Source organism: Nilaparvata lugens, chromosome 7, assembly GCF_014356525.2.
Source record: "Nilaparvata lugens isolate BPH chromosome 7, ASM1435652v1, whole genome shotgun sequence".
NCBI classification, from domain to species: Eukaryota; Metazoa; Arthropoda; class Insecta; order Hemiptera; family Delphacidae; genus Nilaparvata; species Nilaparvata lugens.
The window spans coordinates 45,864,899-45,888,462 of NC_052510.1; the positions used below are offsets into that span (position 1 = coordinate 45,864,899).

The following is a 23,564-nucleotide window of genomic DNA, read 5'->3' on the forward strand; positions in this document are numbered from 1 at the left end:
AATAGTTAAATTAGAAACTATTTGTAAAAAACTATATATTTGTTTAAAACTATTTTCAAACAAACTACACTGTTTGAACAATTGTGATTGCAATTGCAAGGGGTATTCCACTAGCTTATAAAATTATTTTTATCTGAACCGTTATTTAAGTTCTATTTAGAGCCTTTTTGTCTTATACCCTCTTGTCTACGGTGTTATCAAAATCTTAGTGTCAAGTTTACCAAGAAAATGAAACAATTTAAAACGAATTCTTTAATTTTTCTATTACTTTTGAAACGACATAGCAGTCTAAATTTTGCAAATCATAGCTAATAACTATTACTCACCATGTGGAGCACTTTCGGACTGATGTCACATTGATGAGAAACTGAATACAAAGTACTAAGTATTTACTTAGTACTGTGATGGTTATACCAGTCTCCTGTCGGTGACGGCACTTATCTGAGGGTTAACTCCTGTTTTGGGAAGTACCCTTGTCACACGAAATAGGAAAAAATATCTAGAGTATACAAGATTATTTTTCTGACAATTAATCAAAGGATTAATTGTACTATATTTCCTCAGGATCAAGTAACTCGATGATGGGTTACTATTGACCTCTGAAATGAATATGATATTAGCAAATAAACAAGCTATAAGCAAGGTCGAACACAGGGTCACTAAGGAACATGTGATGACAAGTTGCATTTATTTAAATTTACTAAATCATATAAGAATATTGTTTGTTCAATAATTAATAAATGAAGTTGATAATGAAGGGTTAAGCCCATAAACAATATAATTTGAATTTTAAAGAGTTCTTTCAAGTTTATACATTTATTAAGGATGAGCATGTAGTGCTTTCACCCAAGGGTTGCCCGACTCAAGTTTGGACAGTGTAACGTCAGAATTTTTACAAACGATATACCAGTTTGTCTATAGAAAATTGAGTCGAAGAGATTTTGAAATAATGATATTATAAATCACTCACATTTGTATGGGCCCATAATATACGCGCACTCACTCATGAAGATTTGTTCACTGCATGGCTGGCATCTTTCGTCAGGCTGCATGGCATCATATTAGGCTTCATTATTTGGCTCGCGATTTTAATAATTAATAACTCCTTTTTAACTGAGACTTGGCAATCAAATTAAATTCTAACGTTACGGGAACTCTACATAAATTGAATTCAGCACTCTTACATAAATTTAACAATGAAACATTTAAAATGACAAAAAATACAAAAAGGAGTTACAAACGACTCTCTATTAGCATTCTCAGTTAATCTCTCTCTTTTTTCCTTCTTCTCCGAAATTGAGAAGCTAGGTTTGGGGAAGAAAAGGTCACATGACCAGTTAATGACCAATCACTGGTCAGAAAAACAAATCTACCAATAGGATGGCTACAAATGAAGAAATGAGCTCAGGTGTGCCATATAGAATAAATAAATAATTTTACAAATAAAAACGAGAAAACAAGCAAAACAAATATAGGGGAACAATGAGCAGATTTTTCAGCAGGTCAGAATGTACAATAAACAACATAATAAAATTGAAAATCGAAGCAAGCAGTCAACAATCAGAAACAGACACGCCGGTTATCAGCTGACTGATAAGGTAGCCGGCTCAGTTTGCATCGAGAAACTAACCCTTATTGTAAACAAACATTCATTATGCTGTTATAGGTTATTCGAAAACCATTTACAACTGTTTGTGAATCTGGATCTTAATAAATGAATATATCATAGATTTTGTTGTTATTTCAACAGCCAATAAAGGTGGGTAGTTGTAATTTTTAGCTTATTATTATAGAAAGTCTCAAAGCTGTTTGGCGAATCTCACCGTGACAGTACTCAATACGATACTGAACACTAATACTAGATATATGATACACAATACTAGATACTGAATGCTAATTACGGTGTTAATCTTATAGGATATTTGATGAAGAATTGAAACTATACTGTATATTATGCTCGTGCCATTAATAATAAATTATTGCATTAAAGTAAAAAAAATGATCAAGTAGAGTGCTTTGAAAGAGATTTTTGATTTGTTCTAGCTTCATCGTGGCCGAAAGTATCGAAGCCAATCAAAGTTATCCAGACCAAGGAAAACAAACTGTCCAACCGTTTCTATCCCTACGAGGAGATCGAGACTGAAGCAGTTCTGCACATTGATGATGATATTGTCATGCTAACTGCTGATGAGTTGGAATTCGGCTATGAGGTAAATTTCAAGCATTTTCTCAGCATCAAGTGGACATTAATGTCCAAACTTCGCCAAATCATCAAATAAAAAAGGAATTCTACTCTATTTTACTCCATTGCTTTGTAATCAACTTACACGGTAAGTCATAGCTACGAGTTCAATCTATTAAATCTGGTCAAATGCCACTGAATACAGAATATTGATTGAGAAAAAATTATGTGGTATAGTGTCACTGTTGTAATAATTTCTCTGGTCGCGTGTACAACTCAACCAGAGGACTAAATAAACGAAATTTACAGAATTAGTGACTGATTTAGGAATATTATAGTAAAGAGTACATAGTTCATAATTCCTACTCCATCATAGCAAATCGCATTTCATTATAAAAAATAGTGTACATATAATGTAAAGGAAGATATTATAAAAATAGCTGCGACAATAAATACGGTACACCATAAAGATGGATTAAAAAACAGCTGGATTTATTTTATAACAAAATCGTGAGTACTGTTGTAAAAGTTCAAGATAATAAAACAATTTATTATAATTTTAAAAAATTACATAAATTCCATGGAGAAGATGTGAACTTTTTATGGGGAATTTTTGCCACCAGAGATCGCGTTAGTTGATTTTTCTGCTAACTTGAAGTAAACTATAAATCTCTATTGATATCAATCAATCAATCAATCAATCATTTATTTCTTTCCAAAACATACATGAAAATGTACATGAAAAAGTCAAAAACTAAAACTAACTTAAAGCTAAAGAGAAATTAGTGACTGTATAAAATTCATTTTTTTACAGTAAACTCGTTTATACTGTAGCATGCTAAATCCATCAAATATGCTCTCAGCAATTCCTTAAATTTTGATCTATCAGGTTCATGTCTCAGATACACACCTAATTACAAGTTGCGGATTTCAAAATCGACTAAGAAAGTTTTAACATCTATTGTAACATGAATGAACATTACATTACATTATATAAATACTGTATTACGTTATTAGCGATTACTGTTTTTGCTCAGGTATGGAGGGAGTTTCCCGACCGCATCGTTGGATTTCCTTCGCGAACGCATGTCTGGGACAATAGCACTCACAAATGGAAGTATGAGTCAGAATGGACCAACCATATATCCATGGTCTTGACGGGTGCTGCATTCCATCACAAGGTTGGTGATTTTTCTGTTTTAATTGAGGTGGGAATACATTTCATATGGAGAATATTAAGTTAATGACTAGCTCCTCTTTTGGAAGGAGTCTTTCTTGATGATAATAATATGAACACTTGATAAATCTGTAGTTTGAAATATCAGTTGCGTACTTTGTAAAAACTAAATTTCGAAATAAACTTAAATTTATCTGGTAGAATGTGTCTAATATACTGGTTCTATATCAGAGTCTCTTTGATTCACTCAATCAATGAATGGAACTTCTCAAAAAACACAAATTTCTAGCTGGAGGATTCTCCTCCTAGCTGATTGTATCAAAGAAAATAGTTAACCTCTAGTTAAACTACTTTGAGTTAGCCTAGCTTATTGTGACTATTTGAGGCTCAGAAACTGATAATTTGACATCACATAAGGGACACATCAGACTCATTGCTCATTAGCTATAATTCGCATGTATAGCTTTCTACTTTCTGAAATAATTTCGCTTAGAATAATATAGCGTTTGTCTGGGCTGGGGATATACCAAACTAGCATAAGGCTAGAGCATGAGTTCTGGAGCATAAAACACATAGAGACAACCCGACATATGAGAAGCTCGATAAATTATGTTTCCAAAATTTTATGAATCCAAAGTTAGCTCTCATGGCTTTGGGGCTTTTAAAAACCGGCTTTATCAAGATATTTATCAATCTTAGTTTAGAACAAGCGTTCGCTTGTTTGGTCTAACCTTAGCCTTAGAATATAGCTTAGTTCATATGAAAACTTTTTTACTCAATAGAATCAAATTTATCTCGATGGTAAGATGTTTATCCGATTTAGAAGTTGAAATCGACTTGATTTCTGTAAAGTTGAAATGAATTTTTATGAAATAAAGTAACTTACTTGATTGAGTGATGCCATTGATAACTAATCTTTGGTTATCGATTATTCATAGGTGCAAAAGGTTAATATAATAAAACAATGTGAAAATGTTCCTTTGTATTGAAATCATATTAAAAGCCAATAATATATTTTTTGTAATTGATACCTCAGAATCCTCAATTATTATCAATCATGACTTCTATTTTATTCCAGTACTGGAACTACCTGTATACAACGTCGATGCCAGGTGACATCAAGGAGTGGGTGGACACTCATATGAACTGTGAGGACATAGCCATGAATTTCCTCGTTTCAAACATTACCAACAAGGCACCAATAAAAGTAAGTCTATAATTCAAATATTTAACTATTTGTATCATGTACAAATGTTTTCAACCACTGTGTGAATAACATAACTGATGCCATTTATATCATTCAACACTGATTTATTTCATTTCTTATACAAGTCCAAATCATATACAGTATATTTTTCCATTTTTTTTTCATTGCGTATGATGCTCACATGAGATTCTTGCTTGTGCGTGGGTAGCCTAATCCCTAATGGGATGAGATGATAAAACGTTCATGCCAACCGGCGGGATTCGAACCCATGACCTGGTAGCGCTAACAGACTGAACAGTGCAACGCCTTAGGCTCAACTCACACTTACGCGACTCAGGTCGAGAAGAGACTCGACTCTAGTCGAGAGCATGTGTTTCCAAATGGTGACACTCAGACCAGTCGATTCTAGTCTCCGCGACATTTGAAAACACATGCTCACGACTAGAGTCTAGTCTCTTCTCGACCTGAGTCGCGTAAGTGTTAGTTGAGCCTTAGTCGTCACGCCTAACCTGGCCGTCCATTGATTGGAAGAGGACAACAGGCTAAGCTCAAAACTGTCTCTCTCCCAAATATTTACTAAGGTGATGATCACATTGAATGCATATATTTATGTGCAAGTGCACGCGTGATTATGTATGACCAAGCGCGCAATCTGGAAAGAGCCATAGGAACACTTACAGCGACCGCATGCACGTACTGGTTGCGTTCAGTGTGAGCAGCTACAGACCAGTCACAACGTGTTTCAATGGCTCTTAGCAGATTTTGTTTTCCAGCTCATGCATGATCTGACGTGTACTTGCACATACACGCATACAATGTGATCACACCCTTGGTTTCCAAAAAATAGGGATAAGTTTTCACTTGACCCAGTATGTGTTAGTCAATATTATGTTTATAATGTCAATGAAACCTACAGTCAAAATATCCTTGTAGAAGAAGTATAAAGCAGTTTCCATAATTTTCACTAATCCTGTTTATGATTTCTATGTGAATAGTTACAAGATAATTCCAGTGAACACTCGTAAATCATACCCGTCTTGACCATGTTCAAATGTCTTGACCGGTCTCTATGAAACTGGCAATAACTCTATCGATGTACATGAAAGATAATGCGATTAATTTGAATTTGTACTTGAGAAAATCAACACTAACACTATATCTTATATTTACTAATAATTAGAATTAATTCCGAATAATTTAATAATAACTATATTTTAGATTTAGTTATTACTCATGTAAATAATTTATTCATCACCCAAAAATATATTATTAAAACAATATTAAATAAACATAGACTTTATTCAACTAATCTATTATTTCACGAATTTAACGTTTTGACTTTGAGACAACTCTACTTGAAAAATTTAACAAAATATATTATTAAGTATAAAGACAATTTTTTTATGATAAACGAATCTCATTACAATTTTAGACCAAATACTAGAAATAAATGCTTTTACTGGAGTACAGTCAATTGTCCAATTCTTAAAGCAAAGGCAATTAACAATAAATAGTAAGAAATGTCAATTCCTACAATTCAAAAGTAAATATAATTCAGTAGAGGATAGAGAAATAAATGTGTTTGTAGAGGAAAATGAATTAGACCAAGAAGAGAAAGTAGCATTCTTGGGAATTTTATTGGACAGGAAATAAACATGGCATCCTTACATTGAGAGGATATGTAATAAGATATCACTGGGGTATTTGTCCTGCGGCAGCTGCTAGGCTGAATGATAAAAAACTACTGTTAACTGCTTACCATGGACTTATACTATCTCATATTAGGTATACTATTTTAGTATGGGGTAATTCAACTCAACAAAATATGGACAGAGTGTTTAAGATTCAAAAGAAGGCACTCAGATGTATAGAGAAAGTGAATAGGTTAGACTCTTGTAGGCCTTTATTTAAAAAGCTTGGTCTATTAACTGTGCCATCTTTGTATGTATATGAAGTTGTAATGCATGTGAAAACGAGTGGTGTGATCCAGAATTCAGATGTTCATGAGTATAATACGCGAAACAGAGCAGATTATCATATAATGGGTCACAATAGTAGGTTATTTGAACAAAAACCAGATTATATTGGTAGGAAATTTTATAACAAGCTACCTCAAATCTTGAAAAGTAATGATGATTTGAAGATTTTCAAAAAACAAATGAAAAAATATTTAGTTGATAGAGCTTTTTATATTGTACAAGAATTCCTTTCAAACCTAAACTAGGTTGAACTACTTAGTGTTAGAATTATTATGTAATAACTTGACTTGTCTTATACTCTATGACTGGAGTCTTTAGGACGTAATCTAGTAAGAGTATACTAGTTAAGAGACAGTTGATATATTTAAGCAGCAAGTTTATAAATATAAATTACCTTTTAATTTAACACATATAACTAGAGATACCAGTAATGATATAAAAAATTGGATAATTATTGCAAACTATTTCACTTCAATAGAAAACCTTATTTAAATTAAAATTTATTGTATCCCTTATAATTTATTCACTTTTCTCTTTTCTTCATTCTCAGAAATGACTCAATGATGAGGTTTTTTTTAAATATTATTATAATATTTTCGATTTGCAACGGTCACCAGCGGGCAAAGTTTATTCTTTTGCTGGTGATGCCATATATAACACGTAAATTATATATACATACGTAAAGATATATTTATGATTTTGTATTATTATTTTCTTATTTTTAAGTTAACACTTGTATTTTGTTCAAATTTATTGTTCATCATATTTGATTTACTCTTTATTTGTGATTGTTTTTTTTAAATGGCGAAATAAATGATTTGATTTGAATGATTTGATTTGAGATTTACTAATAATCAGAATTATTTTGCGAAGAATTTGCAAATAATTTGAATTTGTACTTGAGGAAATCAACACTAACACTATATTTTATATTTACCTGTATTTACTCATATTTACTATTTTCCTATTTCATTACTAGGTGGCGCCGCGTAAAAAGTTCAAATGCCCGGAATGCGTGAACAACGAGATGCTTTCAGCCGACCTGAGCCACATGATGGAGCGCTCGCGATGCATAGACCGCTTCTCGGCCGTTTACGGTCTCATGCCGCTGCGTACTGTCGAATTCCGCGCCGATCCCGTCCTATACAAGGACGCTTTCCCACAGAAGTTAAAGCGCTTCAACAATATTGGAAGTCTTTAAGTCAACCCTGCACTAGAATCTACAAAGTGAGCACAATCAAAATAGTGATTTGTTTCACTGTAAGTGCAAAAGTGAATTTGTATGGCTTTTGCTGGTGGGGAGTCCCTTGCGGGAAGGTCCCACCTCGCCTGAATATATCATTGAAGCCGTCAATGGGCCTTACGGCTGTCATACTTCAGACGGGACCGACAGTTTAACATGCCTATTCGATAACACGGGAATGACCTGATCCAAAACTTTTGGTGATAAGCGGGTTTGAACCCGGGATCTTTAGGCTGCTACGCAAGCATTCTATCCACTAGACCATAATGTTAATGTTACCATTCCAATTGGATTTTTTGTGAAAGAGGTGATTGAATCGCCTTGTTTTAAATATTCAAGACTCTAATACAAATCAGGATTATGTTTTCTACATAAAGACACTACTCCGAATGAAATACTCCCAATCAACTCTACACTGACTAGATGATTGATGAAATACGAAAGTGAGGTAATATCACCACATATATGTACATTGAATATTTATATTGTTTTCTCTATACAATTACTAGTACTCTCAATGGGTGCCCTTGGTATTACCTTAGTACCGTTAATGGTACTCTTTGTTAGGGCACTAGTAATCATTATATAAAAATCTATCCAGTATCAATGTAGAAATAAATAAAAAAACTATAATATTGTATTTTTTTTCAATGGATTATGTTCGGTGAAAACAAAATTTCATCTTATTTCAACAGCTAGATTATTTCACACAACAGTGAAATAATTGCTTATAATTATAAAATTATAATTATTTATTTTAATTATAAAGTGCTTCTTATTTCACACAACAGTGACAGTGAACATAGAAAATATGATTCCCACAAGTTCTAATTGGACTTTGCCATAAATGTTAATCATTAATGATTATTTATATTTATCTAATTGGACTTGGCCCATTCAGCCCGGCTGAGCGAGTATGAATAGTCCCATTAGAGTTTATGAGAATCATATTTTCGCCACACTGCACAGAAAGCAGCTGTTTTCCAGTCCCTACGTAGATCTGAAAGACATTGTTTGCAGACGACTCGCGTCTGACGTCAGAACAGGTTTCTTTCCGGCCTAGGCTAACATGGAACTAAGAAAGGTGATCAAAAAACAGCTGATCAAAAAACTTTTCATTATTTGTGTTCATTATTCAATAATTAAAACATTTATAACAATATGTTCTTATTGTCATTTTTGAAAGAATAAAAAAGTATAAACTCAACCTCCCACATAATTGAACATCATCTTTTAGGTTATTTAGACAAATCAGAATAAAAAATAAAAATACTTGGACAATTTCCTGATATTCAGATTACTTCAGATTTGCTAGAGCTACAGTATCACCTTCCACTTCTGCTTTCGGAAGTGCTTAGTAAACAACTATTCTCATATATATATATATATATTATATATATATATATATATATATATATATATATATTATATTGTTTATTTTTGTGTGTGGCGAAAAATAGCGTTCGCATCACGGGCAAAAATGTTTTTCCGGCTCTCAATCTTTTCTAGTCCTCGGCCTACGGCCTCGGACTTGAATACCGATTTCGAGCCGGAAAAATCTCATTTTCTGCTCTAGGTGCGAAATATACTATTTCAATATCACTGTTGTGTGGGAATCCACCTGAAATCGTGCTACATCAAAAACCAGGAGTAACGTTCTCGTCAAATGCTCAGTTTTGGCATAGCTGATGAATGTTCCCGGGAAAAAGCTCTCTAGTAGGCATTTTATTGAACTTGATATTCCAAAACATCAGTCAATGAAAGATGTTTTTAATTATGTAATTTATTAGCTTTAATTAAATGTATAAAATATATTTATATGTTTTTTTGTTGATTGGCAGTCCTTTGATGGGGACTCCTCCCTCAGCCGATCAATACTAATTTCTCCTCCAATGGGCATTAATAATGTACATTCATTGAATGTAAGAACTTTGAAGTAAGTAATTTTTTAAGCAATTTTCAATAACGTGTTATTGTTCTCTCTTCTCATATTGTTTCAATTTACTTGAGGAGATTTATGTCTAGTTATTGTAATTGAAAAATCATATAACTTTTCAGAAATCTCCTCCAATTTTACGTCTGCTATTCCAGTTGTGCTAAATTAAATCTAGATTGAATCAAAATTAATTATTATAAATAGTATTTTATAATTTAATCTATCATTGTGTCTTGTTTTTCCATATTCTCTGTCTTCTTATTGATGTATTATAATGTTGAATATTTTGATAAAAGGAAATTAAACTATTATTTGTAAAATTATTATATTAATGAGTATTTGATTGATTTCTCCAAAAATTGTGTACATTTACTGTATTATTAAACATATAGGCCTATTGTGAAGAGGCAAGAATTAAGAAGTGGACTGACCAATGAGTTTGCTGTAATTACACAGTTTTTCATAAATAAAAGTGTTACATCTTCAACACTAAGGAATTCTATAGGCTGGAGCAAACAAAAACTGCACTTGATAAGTTCGATTCACCACTTCCTACACTTTTTATTATTTCATGAGAAAATTATATTTAGTGAATTGATCAGAATTTTTATTGACCGAGCGAAGTGAGGTCCAAGATTCAAGTCGACGGTTTTGCATTTCTCTTTATGTTTATATGTTGCGCATTCACAGCGAAACGCAACAATAGATTTTTATGAAACTTGACAGGTATGTTCCTTTTTGAATTTCGCGTCGACGTATAAGGTTTTTTGAAATTTTGCATTTCAAGGATAATACAAAAGGAAAAGGAGTTTCCTTTGAACACCAATATTACCGTAAAAATCATATAGAATAATTTTCTATCTATATATATATATATATATATATATATAATATATATATATATATATATAAAAGCGAAATGGCACTCACTCACTCACTCACTCGCAGAACTAAAAATCTACCGGACCAAAAACGTTCAAATTTGGTAGGTATGTTCAGTTGGCCCTTTAGAGGCGCACTAAGAAATCTTTTGGCGATATTTTAACTCTAAGGGTGGTTTTTAAGGGTCTAAAGTTCGTCTTTTAGCATGTATATTCTTCTTATTCCAATATCTTAAAATTATAATTGAAATGTCCATACCATATGTTAATATAGAACTATAATCTAGAGAGAGTACCCCTTCGAAACAGTTGTTCTGGTAACTAAATTAAAAATTTTGTCAGGTTGGCATTAAGTTGAGTTGACTTTGTTAGGTGATATAGACCCACAATGCCTATGCCTTCCCAATGATAGCTCTTACTTGAAATTGAAGGCCGCCATTGGGGTATTTTAGCACGAGATATTATATCTATATATTTGTAATACTATACTATAGATTACAAAGGCATTGGTATGTAATAATCTCATAGGTTGCCCCCTCAATGGCCGATTTCAATTCCAAGTACGACACTAGCGCTGCATGTGAGTCTATGCATCTTTAAGGTCTTTGAGTACTGCTACTTCAATCAGATCTATTCCTGGGAATATTATATTACTAGCCGTCAGGCTCGCTTCGCTTGCCATATCCGTTTAGCCAGACGTTTAGTCTGGACCCCCGACTGGATCGTCCTAACATATGATAAAAATATGACATAACATTTCAAATTTGGTAGGTGTGTTCAGTTGGCCCTTTAGAGGCGCAATAAGAACGGATTTGGAAAAATTTCCAAAGATACGAACAAAATCTGCGTTTTTTAGCGTTTTCTCAGCTTCATCGAGAACAAATAAACAGAAAATGTTCAAATTTACTACAGAAGCTCAGGTGGGGTGCAATAATGTTGTGTTAGAAGGAATTTGAAATAACGCCAAAGAGACGCCCAAAATTAGCGTTTTCTCAGCTTTTCTGCGTTTCCTCACCTTTTTCAATAATTGATGGAAATATATTTAAAAGAATTCAGTATACAGGTTCAGCTGAGGTGGAAGAATTTTGTTCGCCAAACATACGCCAAAAGAGTAACAGGTGTTTTTCGAGATCAAATTGACATAATACGTTCAAATTCGGTACAGAGGTTCCACTGAGGTCTACATGCAGGCGAGCGAAGCGAGCCCGCTGATCTCATTTTTGGACAATCCAGTCGGGGGAACAGAATTCGGTACAGAGATTCCGCTGAGGTCCACATGCAGGCGAGCGAAGCGAGCCCGCTGATCTCATTTCTGGACGATCCAGTCGGGGGTCCAGGGGGCGGAGCCCCCTAGCTAGACGGTTATGGCGAGCGAAGCGAGCCTGACGTCCAGTATATAATATTCTAATAAATAATTATTATTCATCATAAATCAGCTGTCTAGTGGACTATAATCAGGTCCTCCTAAATACCTGTATTTAGGAGGTCCTGCTATAATAGAATAATACTACCCGTTCAAAAATATCGAACATTTTGGAAATGTATCTTTCCATGAACAGGTGTCTACTAACTTTGTATTTCCATAAGCTGAGGACATGATTCTAGTTTGGAGTTATTGATAGAAAACATTTGTTTCACATTTTTCTTTTTTAATCTGATGATTAAAATTGCAACAAATATTATTGAAAAGAAATTGATTTCTAAAATCATGGAAAGTGAGAAATGAAGTTTGTAGGAAATCAGCATTATGGTAGTTTATTTTGTTAATTTCAACATACCGATTTTTCGCCAACACGATAACACAGAATGTTCTCTGATGGGTTGATTGGATTGGCGTATTGACGGCAGCCAGACCTGATAACAGCGCTCACACTCTCATTCCGGGACGATCACGGTACGATAGGGCAGAAAGCTCTATGTTTATTTAGGATTTTTTCTAGACATTTTAAATTGATAAATTATTCATTAATTTTTGATAAAACATAACAACAGGTCAATGTAATTTACTGAGTGCGAGGTCTACTATTCACAGAACTACTTGTTTCATAATGAGTAAGTAATAATATGTTACCAGCAAAAAACACATTTTCCCAATAAAACGCTCTCCAAGAACTATCCCAATGGAGGCCTACTAAAAATTTCAAACTGATAGCGCTCAAAAGCTTATATTTTCTTCAGCTTCGGCAATATTTTCTTCAGCTTCCGTCGTCATTTTATCCGTGATGCTTTCTGTCCTTTGGCGCTGCAAGCTGGATTCCGACACAACAGTGACAGTGAAAAGTGAAAATTTAATTATCATAAGCTCTAATGGGGCTATTCATACTCGTTTAGCCAGGCTGAGTGGAAATAGTCCAATTGAAACTCGTGGGAATTTTATTGTCACTGGTGTATTGGAATCTAGCTTTACATTCATTTCTGAATAAGTGATATAGTGGAATAGTAATCTCCTGAAACTGTCTACAATCTAGGATTTGGTAGGGAGAGCAGATTAATAAAATACTGATCAAGATAGAATAACAGTTATAATGATACAAACAAATAACCTAAATAAATCTTTTGGAAAAGAATCTTGGAATGAAAAATGATTTCATTGCACTTCTGCCATTCTAGAGGAATGCCATTTTACAAGTAATACTTTGATACCCTACATCGAAAGAGCATTCATTTGTCTCTACCATTAAAATAACAAATATGAGATTGAGTCTTCTAGAACAGAGAAAATATAAAAAACACAATTATCTAATCAACAGTAATCATCAGTAAAGCTAACAAATTATCAATAACAAAATAATAAACTTTGGCTTTGCCATTTCTTACATCAATGAGATAGTCGAATGAATAATGATGAGCATGATAGAAAATCACGAAATACTAATACATCCTATTCAACATTAAGACTAAAAACGTAGCTGAATGTCATTTAACACATGGAATGCTTGAAATGAATTGGTTATTATTGTTGGAATAGCAATTGATATTACTTGTGGATTTCAAACATCTTCAAATTATTGTTTAATCTACTGTCGATTAAGAAGATTTCTGATCAGGTATTTAATTTTCAAGTCCTGATTGCCCGTTATAGAATAATACCTATATCAGTTGTTCTTAGGCTGCTTTACATGTATTTAGCTGATCAATCATTTTCCACTATCATGAGAACATCATTTTGTAGATGTGATGTAGAATATTATAAACGTGAAAATTACAATAAATTAGCACAGTGGTGAAAAAACGCACAGTGGTTAATAGTTCTATTACCGTAACAAAATAACATTGAAATTATCATAATGATTATTATGAATTCATCAAAGGTTGAAAAGTTTTCATTTATTTAATCACTATTTATTATTCTTTTGACTCGACAAATGCCTGATAGATATGTTATTCAACAATATTGTTAAGAATCGACAACGATAATTATAATACAAAAAGCAGTAGCTGAGTCGCATGTCACTACTGTAGATCACCATAGAAAAAGAGTAAATTTACACATATTTTACAAACATTTGAACTTAATTTAAATGAGTATTTTAATACTGTACTAAATGCAATTGGAGAAAATTGCAGCTCCATCTATTTACACGATACCTAACTAAGTCTATGGTCGATTGATTCAATAAATTAAGTAAAATACAGTGTCTATCAACTATTCTTTTCATAAATTACAATAAATGTCTTCACGAAAATTTTTCTGACGTACTAAAAATTTTACTGAAAATACAATTATTTATGAGAATGAGACGTTAAAGCTTAAATGTATTCTCCTAGTGGACAATGTTACTTGAAAACTGCTGAAAAACACAACACATTTTTGTGAATCATATCACATATATATTACAGTACTGTACAAAAATTGAAACACATTTTTAGCGCAGATTCAAATCAATATCACTGGGTATTTTTTTAAATATTATTGCACCACACACTGCAAATGTCATTAAAAGTAGATAAATAAATTAATAATGAGCAACAATATTTGTTTGAAAGTAAACAAATCTATTCAAATACAAGAACAAACCCATGTTCACACCTATCAATGGAACTGTGAATTCGAATATCTTAATGCAATTTTACATTATTACTGGCTCCACAATATTCTATAACTAATTTTTAGCAAGTCTTTCTGGAAAAGAAAATCAATAAGATGTTATCAAATCTATTCATTCATCATAAAATGCCATGATTTCAATAGTAAAACTCGCATCTCGCTAGTAATAATGAGCTCCTGAAAGAATTGCAGAAGACTATCGCTAGTCAGAATGAAACTATCAAGTGTCTCCGTTCCGAAAATGTAGAATTGAAGCATAAAGTGATTAAACTCAGTAGTGAATTTGATGATTTGGAACAATATTCGCGTAGAGAATGTATCGAAATACACGGTGTTCCCGAGGCGAGAAATGAAAATTTGCAAAAGCTATTCCAGGATGTAGGGAAAGCAATTAAATTTAAAAAGGGCTACGAGGCAGTCAGCTGTTGTCATCGACTGAAAAAGCGCAACAATCAAGCTACACCTGGGATAATAGTAAAGTTCACGAGGAGGGAGGATGCGGAGGACTTCATTCAGTTGAAGAAGGATAAGGGAGTTCTAACTACACGTGATATTGGTCTGACTGGAGCCAATCACATATTCATCAACGCACCGTTAACGGCAAAGCGTAGAGTCCTGTTCGGGAAGGCCAGACAGCTGGTGAAAGCCGCTAAAATCAAATACCTGTGGGTGGATCGAGCTGGAAGAATCAAGGCTAGAGTTGTGGACGGTGGACCTGTATCTGTGATTCAATCGGACGACGATTTGCTGCCCTTTTCTCGATTTGCTGACACTTCGCAATAATTGGTTATTCTAATTGAATAAACTTTAAAATGAACAATCAGTTTGATCTCGTGCTTTGAGTGAACTATTTTGATTGAGTATTCTTGTTATTGTTTATCAGTTTTTTATTTATTTATTGTTTTTATATTGTGTGCATGCATATTTAATGGGCTGTCTCTATTAAGAATTAATATTCTTTATTTGGTTATGAAAGTGAATATGCAACTGCTAGCAGGTGAATGGCTCTAAAAATCTGTTTGATGTCATGCATGGAATGAATGTTCTTATTATTATTTGTTTTAAATATCTCATAATAGTATTTATCATGTTTCATTTTTATAGGCTCCCTTTTTTATATAATATTTTTTTTTGCTTATGTGAGTTAATATTCTGCTGCTGGTGAATGGTTTAACAATCAGTTTGATTTCATGCATTAATGAATTATTTTGAATGAATGCTCTCGTTATTTATTAGTTTTTATATATCTTATATAATTTAGCTATTTTATGCACATATTTAGTGGGATCCCCTCATTAATTTTTTTTCTATGCTTATAGGAGTGAACATGCAGTTGAAGTTGAATGGTTTAAACAATTGGTTTGATTTCGTGCATTGAGTGAATTATTTCTAATGATTATTCTTATTGTTCAGTAGTTTTTATATATCTCGTTATTCATATTATATGCATATTTAGTGGATCTCTTCATTAATGTCCTTCCATGCTGGTGAGAGTGAATATGCAGTTGCAGGTGAATGATTTTTATAAATTATTTTGTTTCGTGCATTGAATGAATTAACACCACTATTATGCACTTGTTGAATAGCTGAACTCGTAATTGCGTACAATCACTATCTCTAGCATTTCATTCAGTGTTATCTTGACTGGCTTGTTTTGACTCCTATAGGTGTGTGTGTGTGTGTGTGTGTGTGTGTGTGTGTGTGTGTGTGTGTGTGTGTGTGTGTGTGTGTGTGTGTGTGTGTGTGGTGTGTGTGTGTGTGTGTGTGTGTTGTGTGTGTGTGTGTGTGTGTGTGTGTGTGTGTGTGTGTGTGTGTGTGTGTGTGTGTGTGTGTGTGTGTGTGTGTGTGTGTGTGTGTGTGTGTGTGTGTGTGTGTGTGTGTGTGTGTGTGGTGTGTGTGTGTGTGTGTGTGTGTGTGTGTGTGTGTGTGTGTGTGTGTGTGTGTGTGTGTGTGTGTGTGTGTGTGTGTGTGAGTGAGCGAGGAAAGGAGAATGAGAGAGTGTACATGGTTTAGGGTACTTAGTTATCACAGAGTTTCTATCTATCAAGTTATTTAATTTTGGGTCAGCAAACCCTTGCTTTATTTTGTTTTTTTTCTCATCCATTCCTTCTATGTTTATCTTGGAATTAATTTTTGGTTGTTTTGTCTAGATTGAGTTTAGTTTTGTTTACTTAATTATCGGTGATGAGTGCGGAATGGGTTTATCCGTTCATCTTATTCCATATCTTAACTGTTTTTATTCTATTTTAATTTGTACTTTCAATTTTAATAGTACTATTACCATCCAATCATTCTATTTGTTTTTCTTCTATTTATTAAAAATTGTTACTGTCATGGAGAGAGTAAATGAGCAGCATGAATCAATATCAATATACTATCAAAATGTTAGAGGTTTGAGGACAAAGACACACTCATTTCTGACTTCACTCCTGGCTTCTGATTATGATGTTATTGTTATCACTGAGACGTGGTTGTGTAATGGAATCATGGACAGTGAGTTGTTCACCGACTCCTATATTATTTATCGGAGAGATAGGCCTCAAGGTATGGGCGGTGGGGTCCTGATTGCTGTTAATCGTAGGGTTCGCTCTAATCTATGTCCCTGTTTAACTCTTGATCCGTACGAGAGTCTTGGTGTTAATATCAACTTTGAGGGTGTTAGCCATACAGTAATCGCTGTTTACATTCCTTGCTCTTCCAGCTTTCAGTACTTCGATACCTATTTGAGTCACCTGGAATCTTGTTATGCAGCTATTGGTGATAAGTTGATCTTTTTGGGGGATTTTAACTTACCTGAAATTACCAATGATAGGTATTGTTTGGAGCTGGGCTCTCCTTCTGCCAGAAGATTGGCCTCTTTCGTTAACTTTTATGAGCTGGCTCTCTGTAATACAGTTCTTAATTGTAATAATCGTATCTTGGACTTGGTCTTTTCCAGCATTGACATTAATGTCGAGCGTTGTGATTATTTCCTGGTTCCAGAGGATGCTCACCATCCATCGCTTGTCATTACAGTTCAGATGTTGTCCACATTTCCTAATTCCCGTTCGAATTGTATTGAACTGTATGACTTCAGGAGGGCGGACTATCTCATGCTTTATACTCAGTTGAGAGATTGTCATTGGGAACTTATTTATAATTCTTCTAGTGTGGATGAAGCTGTTGATATATTTTACAACTTCATCTATGAGTGCTTTGATAATTGTGTGCCAAAGAGGAGGGTCAGGCCCGGAGGCACTAAATATCCACCATGGTTTAATGCTGAAATAATTGGATTAATGAAAAGGAAGGATAGGTGTGCTAAAAAGAAGAGTTTCTCTTTATACCACTTGGAACAATTTAAAAGCTTGAGAACTCGGGTCAAGCAGTTGATTGCTCGGCAATATAGTAACTATATATCCAGGGTGGAATCAGGTATCAAAAGTGATGTCAAGAGCTTTTGGGGTTTTGTCAACTCAAGGAGAGCTAATGGCTCTACTCATGAAGGTATGCATTTGGGTGATCAGGTTTTTGGTTTGCATGATTTGCCGGATGGCTTCGCTCAATATTTTTCTTCAGTTTTTTCTGATGACACACACTTGGCTGATGTCGACGATGGCAACATCAATCCTGGAATTAATATCCCTTCCCTTTCAATTGGTTCTATTGACCTGAGTACAATATTGGCAGCAATAGGTAATCTGAGACCTAGTTCTGGCTGTGGCCCTGACAATGTTCCTCCATTTATTGTAAAGGGTTGTGCTGAAATACTGGGTCCTCCCATGAAGTTCATCTTTGATCTGTCCTTGAGGTCTTCAGTGTTCCCCACCAGATGGAAAATTGGTAAGGTTATTCCCATATTTAAGTCTGGAAGAAGGAATGACATATCCAACTTCCGCCCAATAACTCAATTGTCACCTTTTGCTAAGGTATTTGAGAGAGTGCTTTATGATTGTGTGATTTGTCATATTAGTCCCTTTTTATCTGATAGTCAGCATGGTTTCCTGAGGGGTCGCTCAACCACAACTAACTTGCTTGAGTTCACGGCTGATGTTTCAGAGGCGCTTGATGTTGGGGGTAGAGTGGATGTAGTATACACTGACTTTTCCAAGGCTTTTGATAGAATCAGTCATAAGCGGCTTGTTTGTAAATTATCTAGTTTTGGTTTGGTGCCTCGGCTTGTTAGTTTCTTTTCTGACTACCTGAGTGATCGTCTTAATTATGTTTCTGTCTTGAATTTAAAATCTTGCACTTATGTCAGTTCCTCTGGTGTGCCTCAGGGTAGTAATTTGGGTCCTTTGTTGTTCTTAATGTTTATTAATGACCTACCTGGCTGCCTGTTGCAATCCAATTGTTTGATGTTTGCTGATGACTTGAAGATCTACAGGAGGATTGATTGCCATAATGATTCTGTTCTGCTGCAAAGTGACCTGGATTTTGTCTCGGGGTGGTGCACGGATAACGGCCTCGATCTCAATGTTGGCAAATGTAAATTTATGGTCTTCACTCGTAAGCTGAATTATCCTATTTTTAATTACAGAATTAACGGCTTTCAACTCTCTAGAGTCGATAGTTTCAAGGATCTGGGTGTATTGTTTGATTCTTCTCTGAGTTTTGCTCCCCATGTCCATTCTTTGGTTGGTAGGGCTAATAGGATGCTGGGTTTCATCATGAGATCTACGGCTGGGTTTAGAGATGTTGAAGGCTTGATGGCTCTCTTTCCTAGCCTTGTTCGGAGCTTGCTTGAATATTGCGCGGTGGTTTGGGATCCCCATCAGGTGGGTCTGATACATGAGATTGAAATTGTTCAGAATAAATTTTTGAGATTGTTATTTTGTAGAAAACTGAATCGTCCTTGTCCTTTGGGGTTTCCAACTGGTGTGTTGCGCAGCATGTTCGGCTTTGAGACTTTGGCATCCAGACGGAAGGTACTTTCTTGTTTATTCCTCTATGGTCTTGTGAACGGTTCCGTGAGCAGTCCTAATCTGTTGGCAAGGCTGAATTTTAAGGTTCCTGTCTTCAATAATCGTAATCGGCAAGAGTTCTCAATCTGTAGATGTAACACGGTTGGTCATTATTACTCACCAATGAATCGTATTCCTCGTACATTCCTCTGCTGTGATGGTCAGGTGGATCTCTTCTCCTTGTCTAAATGGAGCTTCAAGAGAAAAATGTCACCATTCTTCAATTGAAGAGTAATATAGACCTGTTGTTCTTAATTTACTCTGGTTCACAATGGCCTTTTCATTGTTCTCTCCATGGTCACCCTTTTTCCACTAACTAACTTTTCATATTTTTCCACTTCCCTTTTGATCCCTTTTTCTCTAGTTCTTTTATCACTTCTCTTAGTACCATATGTAATACGTAGGTTATATGTTGTTATTTTATGTGGTTATGATTGATCTTATTGAATAATCAAAATTAGTTTTATCATTTACCTTTAACATTATTCTCTTCTTTCTCAAAGTAGCTATTATACTATTCTTCTCGTCTGTTTTTCACATGTACCATTTTAAACATTCTCTTTTATTACTTTTCTAGTATTTATATATATCTATTATTTTGTAATAATTTTTAATAATGTATTTCCTGTATTCATGAGTGCGTTTGGGCTGTTATGCCTGTTGCACTCCTAGATTTTTGTAAGAATAAATAAATAAATAAATCTCTTTTGCTCATTTTATAGAGTGTCGGAACAATGATCAAAAAAGCTGAAGATGTTCTCTGTAACTACATTATTTGATAAAATCAAAATATGGCATACAATAGGCTATAAGTAGGCCTATATTTACTGATAGATTCAAGTTGCTGCTCAAGCCTCTATTACAGAATCCTTTACTCTGAATTTTCCGTTCAATTAAGGTCTGTTGGTAATTTATCAGTCAAATTTTCAAATATTTCCAGTTTCTGATGAAATTAAAAAGACAAATTTTATATTTTTTTGTTTTAATTTCATAACAGGGCACGGAGTGTGTTGAAATTGGGCATGGGAAGTATAAACAGATTTTTTGAGTGGTTCTGTGGAACTCATTGAGAATATATAAAGGATTTCCCACTCCCACAAGGCTAACGATGGGCCACCCCTCCCCCCTAAATATTCCAAAAGCTGAACCAGCCCATCTACAAAGTCCCAAAAAGGCTGTCAGTTGCTATTTTGCTATTTTTAATACTGCTGACCATTTGGACCCACTCCCCAAAATTGATTTTGAAACTTGAAGCCCCCCCCCCACCATGAATTTAGAGGACGTACTCTGCATCCTCACCCCCCCTTGTGAGCAACCCTGGAATATTAATACAATATTGAGAGTTAGAATGGACTGTATAAATCTGTTTTGTACTTTTTTTGTTTGGTTGAAGACATTGAGATCATGGTATTCATGTATCGAGTAGATTTGACAAAAGCACCTTATCCAAACTGCCAACACTTAGGGCTCTCAAGTCCTACTATCGAAAAAAAATCAACACAAAGTCCTTAACACCTATCGAAACAACTATGTTGGCGTAGAATACCAATTGGTAGTGTTCTTGAGAGGTTCGGGGTAGACGGACGTCGCCGACGAGGGCGTTTTGTTGGCGGGGTGATAGAGATGGAAACCGGCCGAGTGATGGTAGAACTGGGCGGTCTGATCCAAACCCGTGGGCGCGTAGTCGAGAGTGTATGGCTGCGGTTTGAGGGGCAGTGGTTGAGCGGGGGACTCGTACTGGTGACGGAGGACGTCCGTGTAGGGCGATGAGGAAGTCGTCGTGCTGGGATCGAACCCCGTGTGGACTTGCTGGGGTTTGTCACGGGGCGACACGGAGGAAGGTGGGGTCATGGCGGAGTGGTAGTCGTACCCTGCTGTACCCCCCGTGTAGGAAGACACCAAACTCCCGAACGCGTCGGAGGAGGTTTTTTGGTTATGTGCGAGGACAAACTGGTGATCGTAAGATCCTTCACTGCCAGGTGGGGTCGGTAGCGGCCCCATGTCACCTGTAGCGTAATACGCTCCGGCTCCCGTTCTTCCCGCCTGCACGTTGGCCCGTATCACACTCTCCCTGTTAGCATACAGTTGCCGCAACAAAGCAGACGCCGGCAACCCCGCAGTAGTCTGCGAAGCTGAGTTATGCTGCAAATGATGCGCACCTATCCACTGAATCGTACTCCGCTGCTGCTGTTTCAACAACGTATCCGTACTGAAATCGGTGGGCGCTTTGTCTATTACAATAGGAAGATGCTTCGACATGGCATGTTCCAAATCCTTCACAGACGTTGTCGCACTCTCGCTGTCATCGTGAGTGCTGATCGGAGGCTTCGGACTGCCGACTGGAACTGAATGGCAGGAGGAGGAGGCAGGACTTAGCACCGGGTAGCGTTTTCGGAGTCGTTCCTCGTCCTCGGAACTGCAACAACTGCTGTCGTCCTCCCGCGGCTGGTGCACTGCTGACAGCTTCCTCTTCTGTGGTCGTTTCATCACGTCCTTGTCAGCGCACACTCCTACCAACTTCTTGGCCGGCTGTGTCATCACCTAAACAACGACGAAAAATGACCTCATTAGAATTGAATTGAAGATGAAGTATTGATGTACCGTATCTTCTAGAGCTACTCAAATATTTTTCAAATGAATCATCTAGTAACGTTAAACTTCTTTCTTTATAGAAAATGAAAAAAAATACAAGTAGGCTATTTGAAGTAGATATGAAAGTAGGTAGGTATTGAATAATAAGTAATATTAAAGATACTACTGCTGATTAGGTTTGGTTGATAATATAAGGTTCATGTCGACACAAAGTTGACATCGGGAAACACGTACATTACTACTACTTCTTAGTAGTAAATACTCCTTAAGGAATTGGTAAATACTTCTTAAAGAAGTATTCTTCTACTACTTCTTAGTAGTAAATAAGAAGTATAGAATCTACTTCTATATGATGTATTTACTTCCTTTATGCTCTGAAGTTACAGAAAAATATTGTGCGAATCAAGAGCAATGCAAATTTCCTAGATCACTGTAAGCCCATTTTTATCCCCCTGAGTGACTATAAGGTCCATATACTAACACTATCGTACCTTTAACGCTAAACCACTTTTACTTGTAGAATTGGTTGCATTTATCATAATAAATGTGTTTTATTCGGGGTTTAAACAGCAGCTAACGTTTCTCCGTTTAAACCAAGTATCTGCATAGGGGCCTAACTTTGCTTCTAGTGACCAATTTTTGTATAATTACTCATTAATGTGTGAATAAACGCACCTGAGTTGGATCGGCAGCCTGCTGCAGCTGTGCTGTGTGATCGAGATGTGTTCTGCCGCCTCTCTCGTTGGCCTCCGAAGAGTCGTCCATCTCTGGCGGAGTCAGCTGGTGGTTATGGTGGTCGTGGTTATGGGCGCCTCCACTATTTCGCCCTTCTATTAAAATACAAACATTAATGTCATTAACATAAACTACTTCGTGGCAATCATATTTCACATTGAATTCTACGGAATTCTATAGACACATTTATTTATTTATTCGTTGATATAAATATAATATAAACATATATGATATATGTTTATATATATAAACATATATAATATAATTTATATGATATAAATATAAATATTATGGCACTATATAATAACATAAACATTGATGGCACTTTTGAAGACAATTTGTTGAAAAGAGGATTAACAGAAAATAATAATTGAAAAATTGTATCTCATAGGTCTAAAATTCACAAGTTTTTTGTACTCTCACTCCAAAATAATTATATTATCCGGGTTTTAATAGGGAATGGACAAGATCGATAAAGAAAGCATATTGAGCCAAGTTCAAAGAGTTTAGAAATATATGTGATTTGTGTATTAAGAAACACAATGGAAGATATCAAATACTCTTTTATTCTACCACAACACTAGGCCTACTTGTTAAAAGGGTACTCGATAACTTTTATTGTGTTCCAATAATTCCAGTAG

The 23,564-nt window shown here is 35.1% G+C and overlaps 2 protein-coding genes across 6 annotated transcripts in view; one reads left to right on the forward strand and one right to left on the reverse strand.

Annotated features, from left to right (window-relative positions):
• Positions 1–10,050, forward strand: part of LOC111056777 (exostosin-2) — a 53,521-nt gene extending 43,471 nt beyond the window's left edge. Inside the window, exons 7-10 of the mRNA XM_039432898.1 lie at positions 2,044–2,210; positions 3,220–3,363; positions 4,438–4,566; positions 7,525–10,050. Coding sequence (XP_039288832.1) covers positions 2,044–2,210; positions 3,220–3,363; positions 4,438–4,566; positions 7,525–7,746 — 662 coding nt within the window. The 3' untranslated portion in view covers positions 7,747–10,050. The remainder of the gene's footprint in view (positions 1–2,043; positions 2,211–3,219; positions 3,364–4,437; positions 4,567–7,524) is intronic.
• Positions 10,051–20,977: 10,927 nt separating this feature from the next.
• LOC111056776 (protein trachealess) overlaps positions 20,978–23,564 on the reverse strand; it is a 293,770-nt gene continuing 291,183 nt past the window's right edge. For all 5 annotated transcript variants that reach the window (XM_039432905.1, XM_039432904.1, XM_039432908.1 and 2 more), the window contains 2 exons: positions 22,864–23,018; positions 20,978–22,137 (listed from right to left, as the gene is read on the reverse strand). In XM_039432905.1, the coding sequence (XP_039288839.1) occupies positions 21,124–22,137; positions 22,864–23,018 (1,169 nt within the window). In that variant the 3' untranslated portion in view covers positions 20,978–21,123. The remainder of the gene's footprint in view (positions 22,138–22,863; positions 23,019–23,564) is intronic.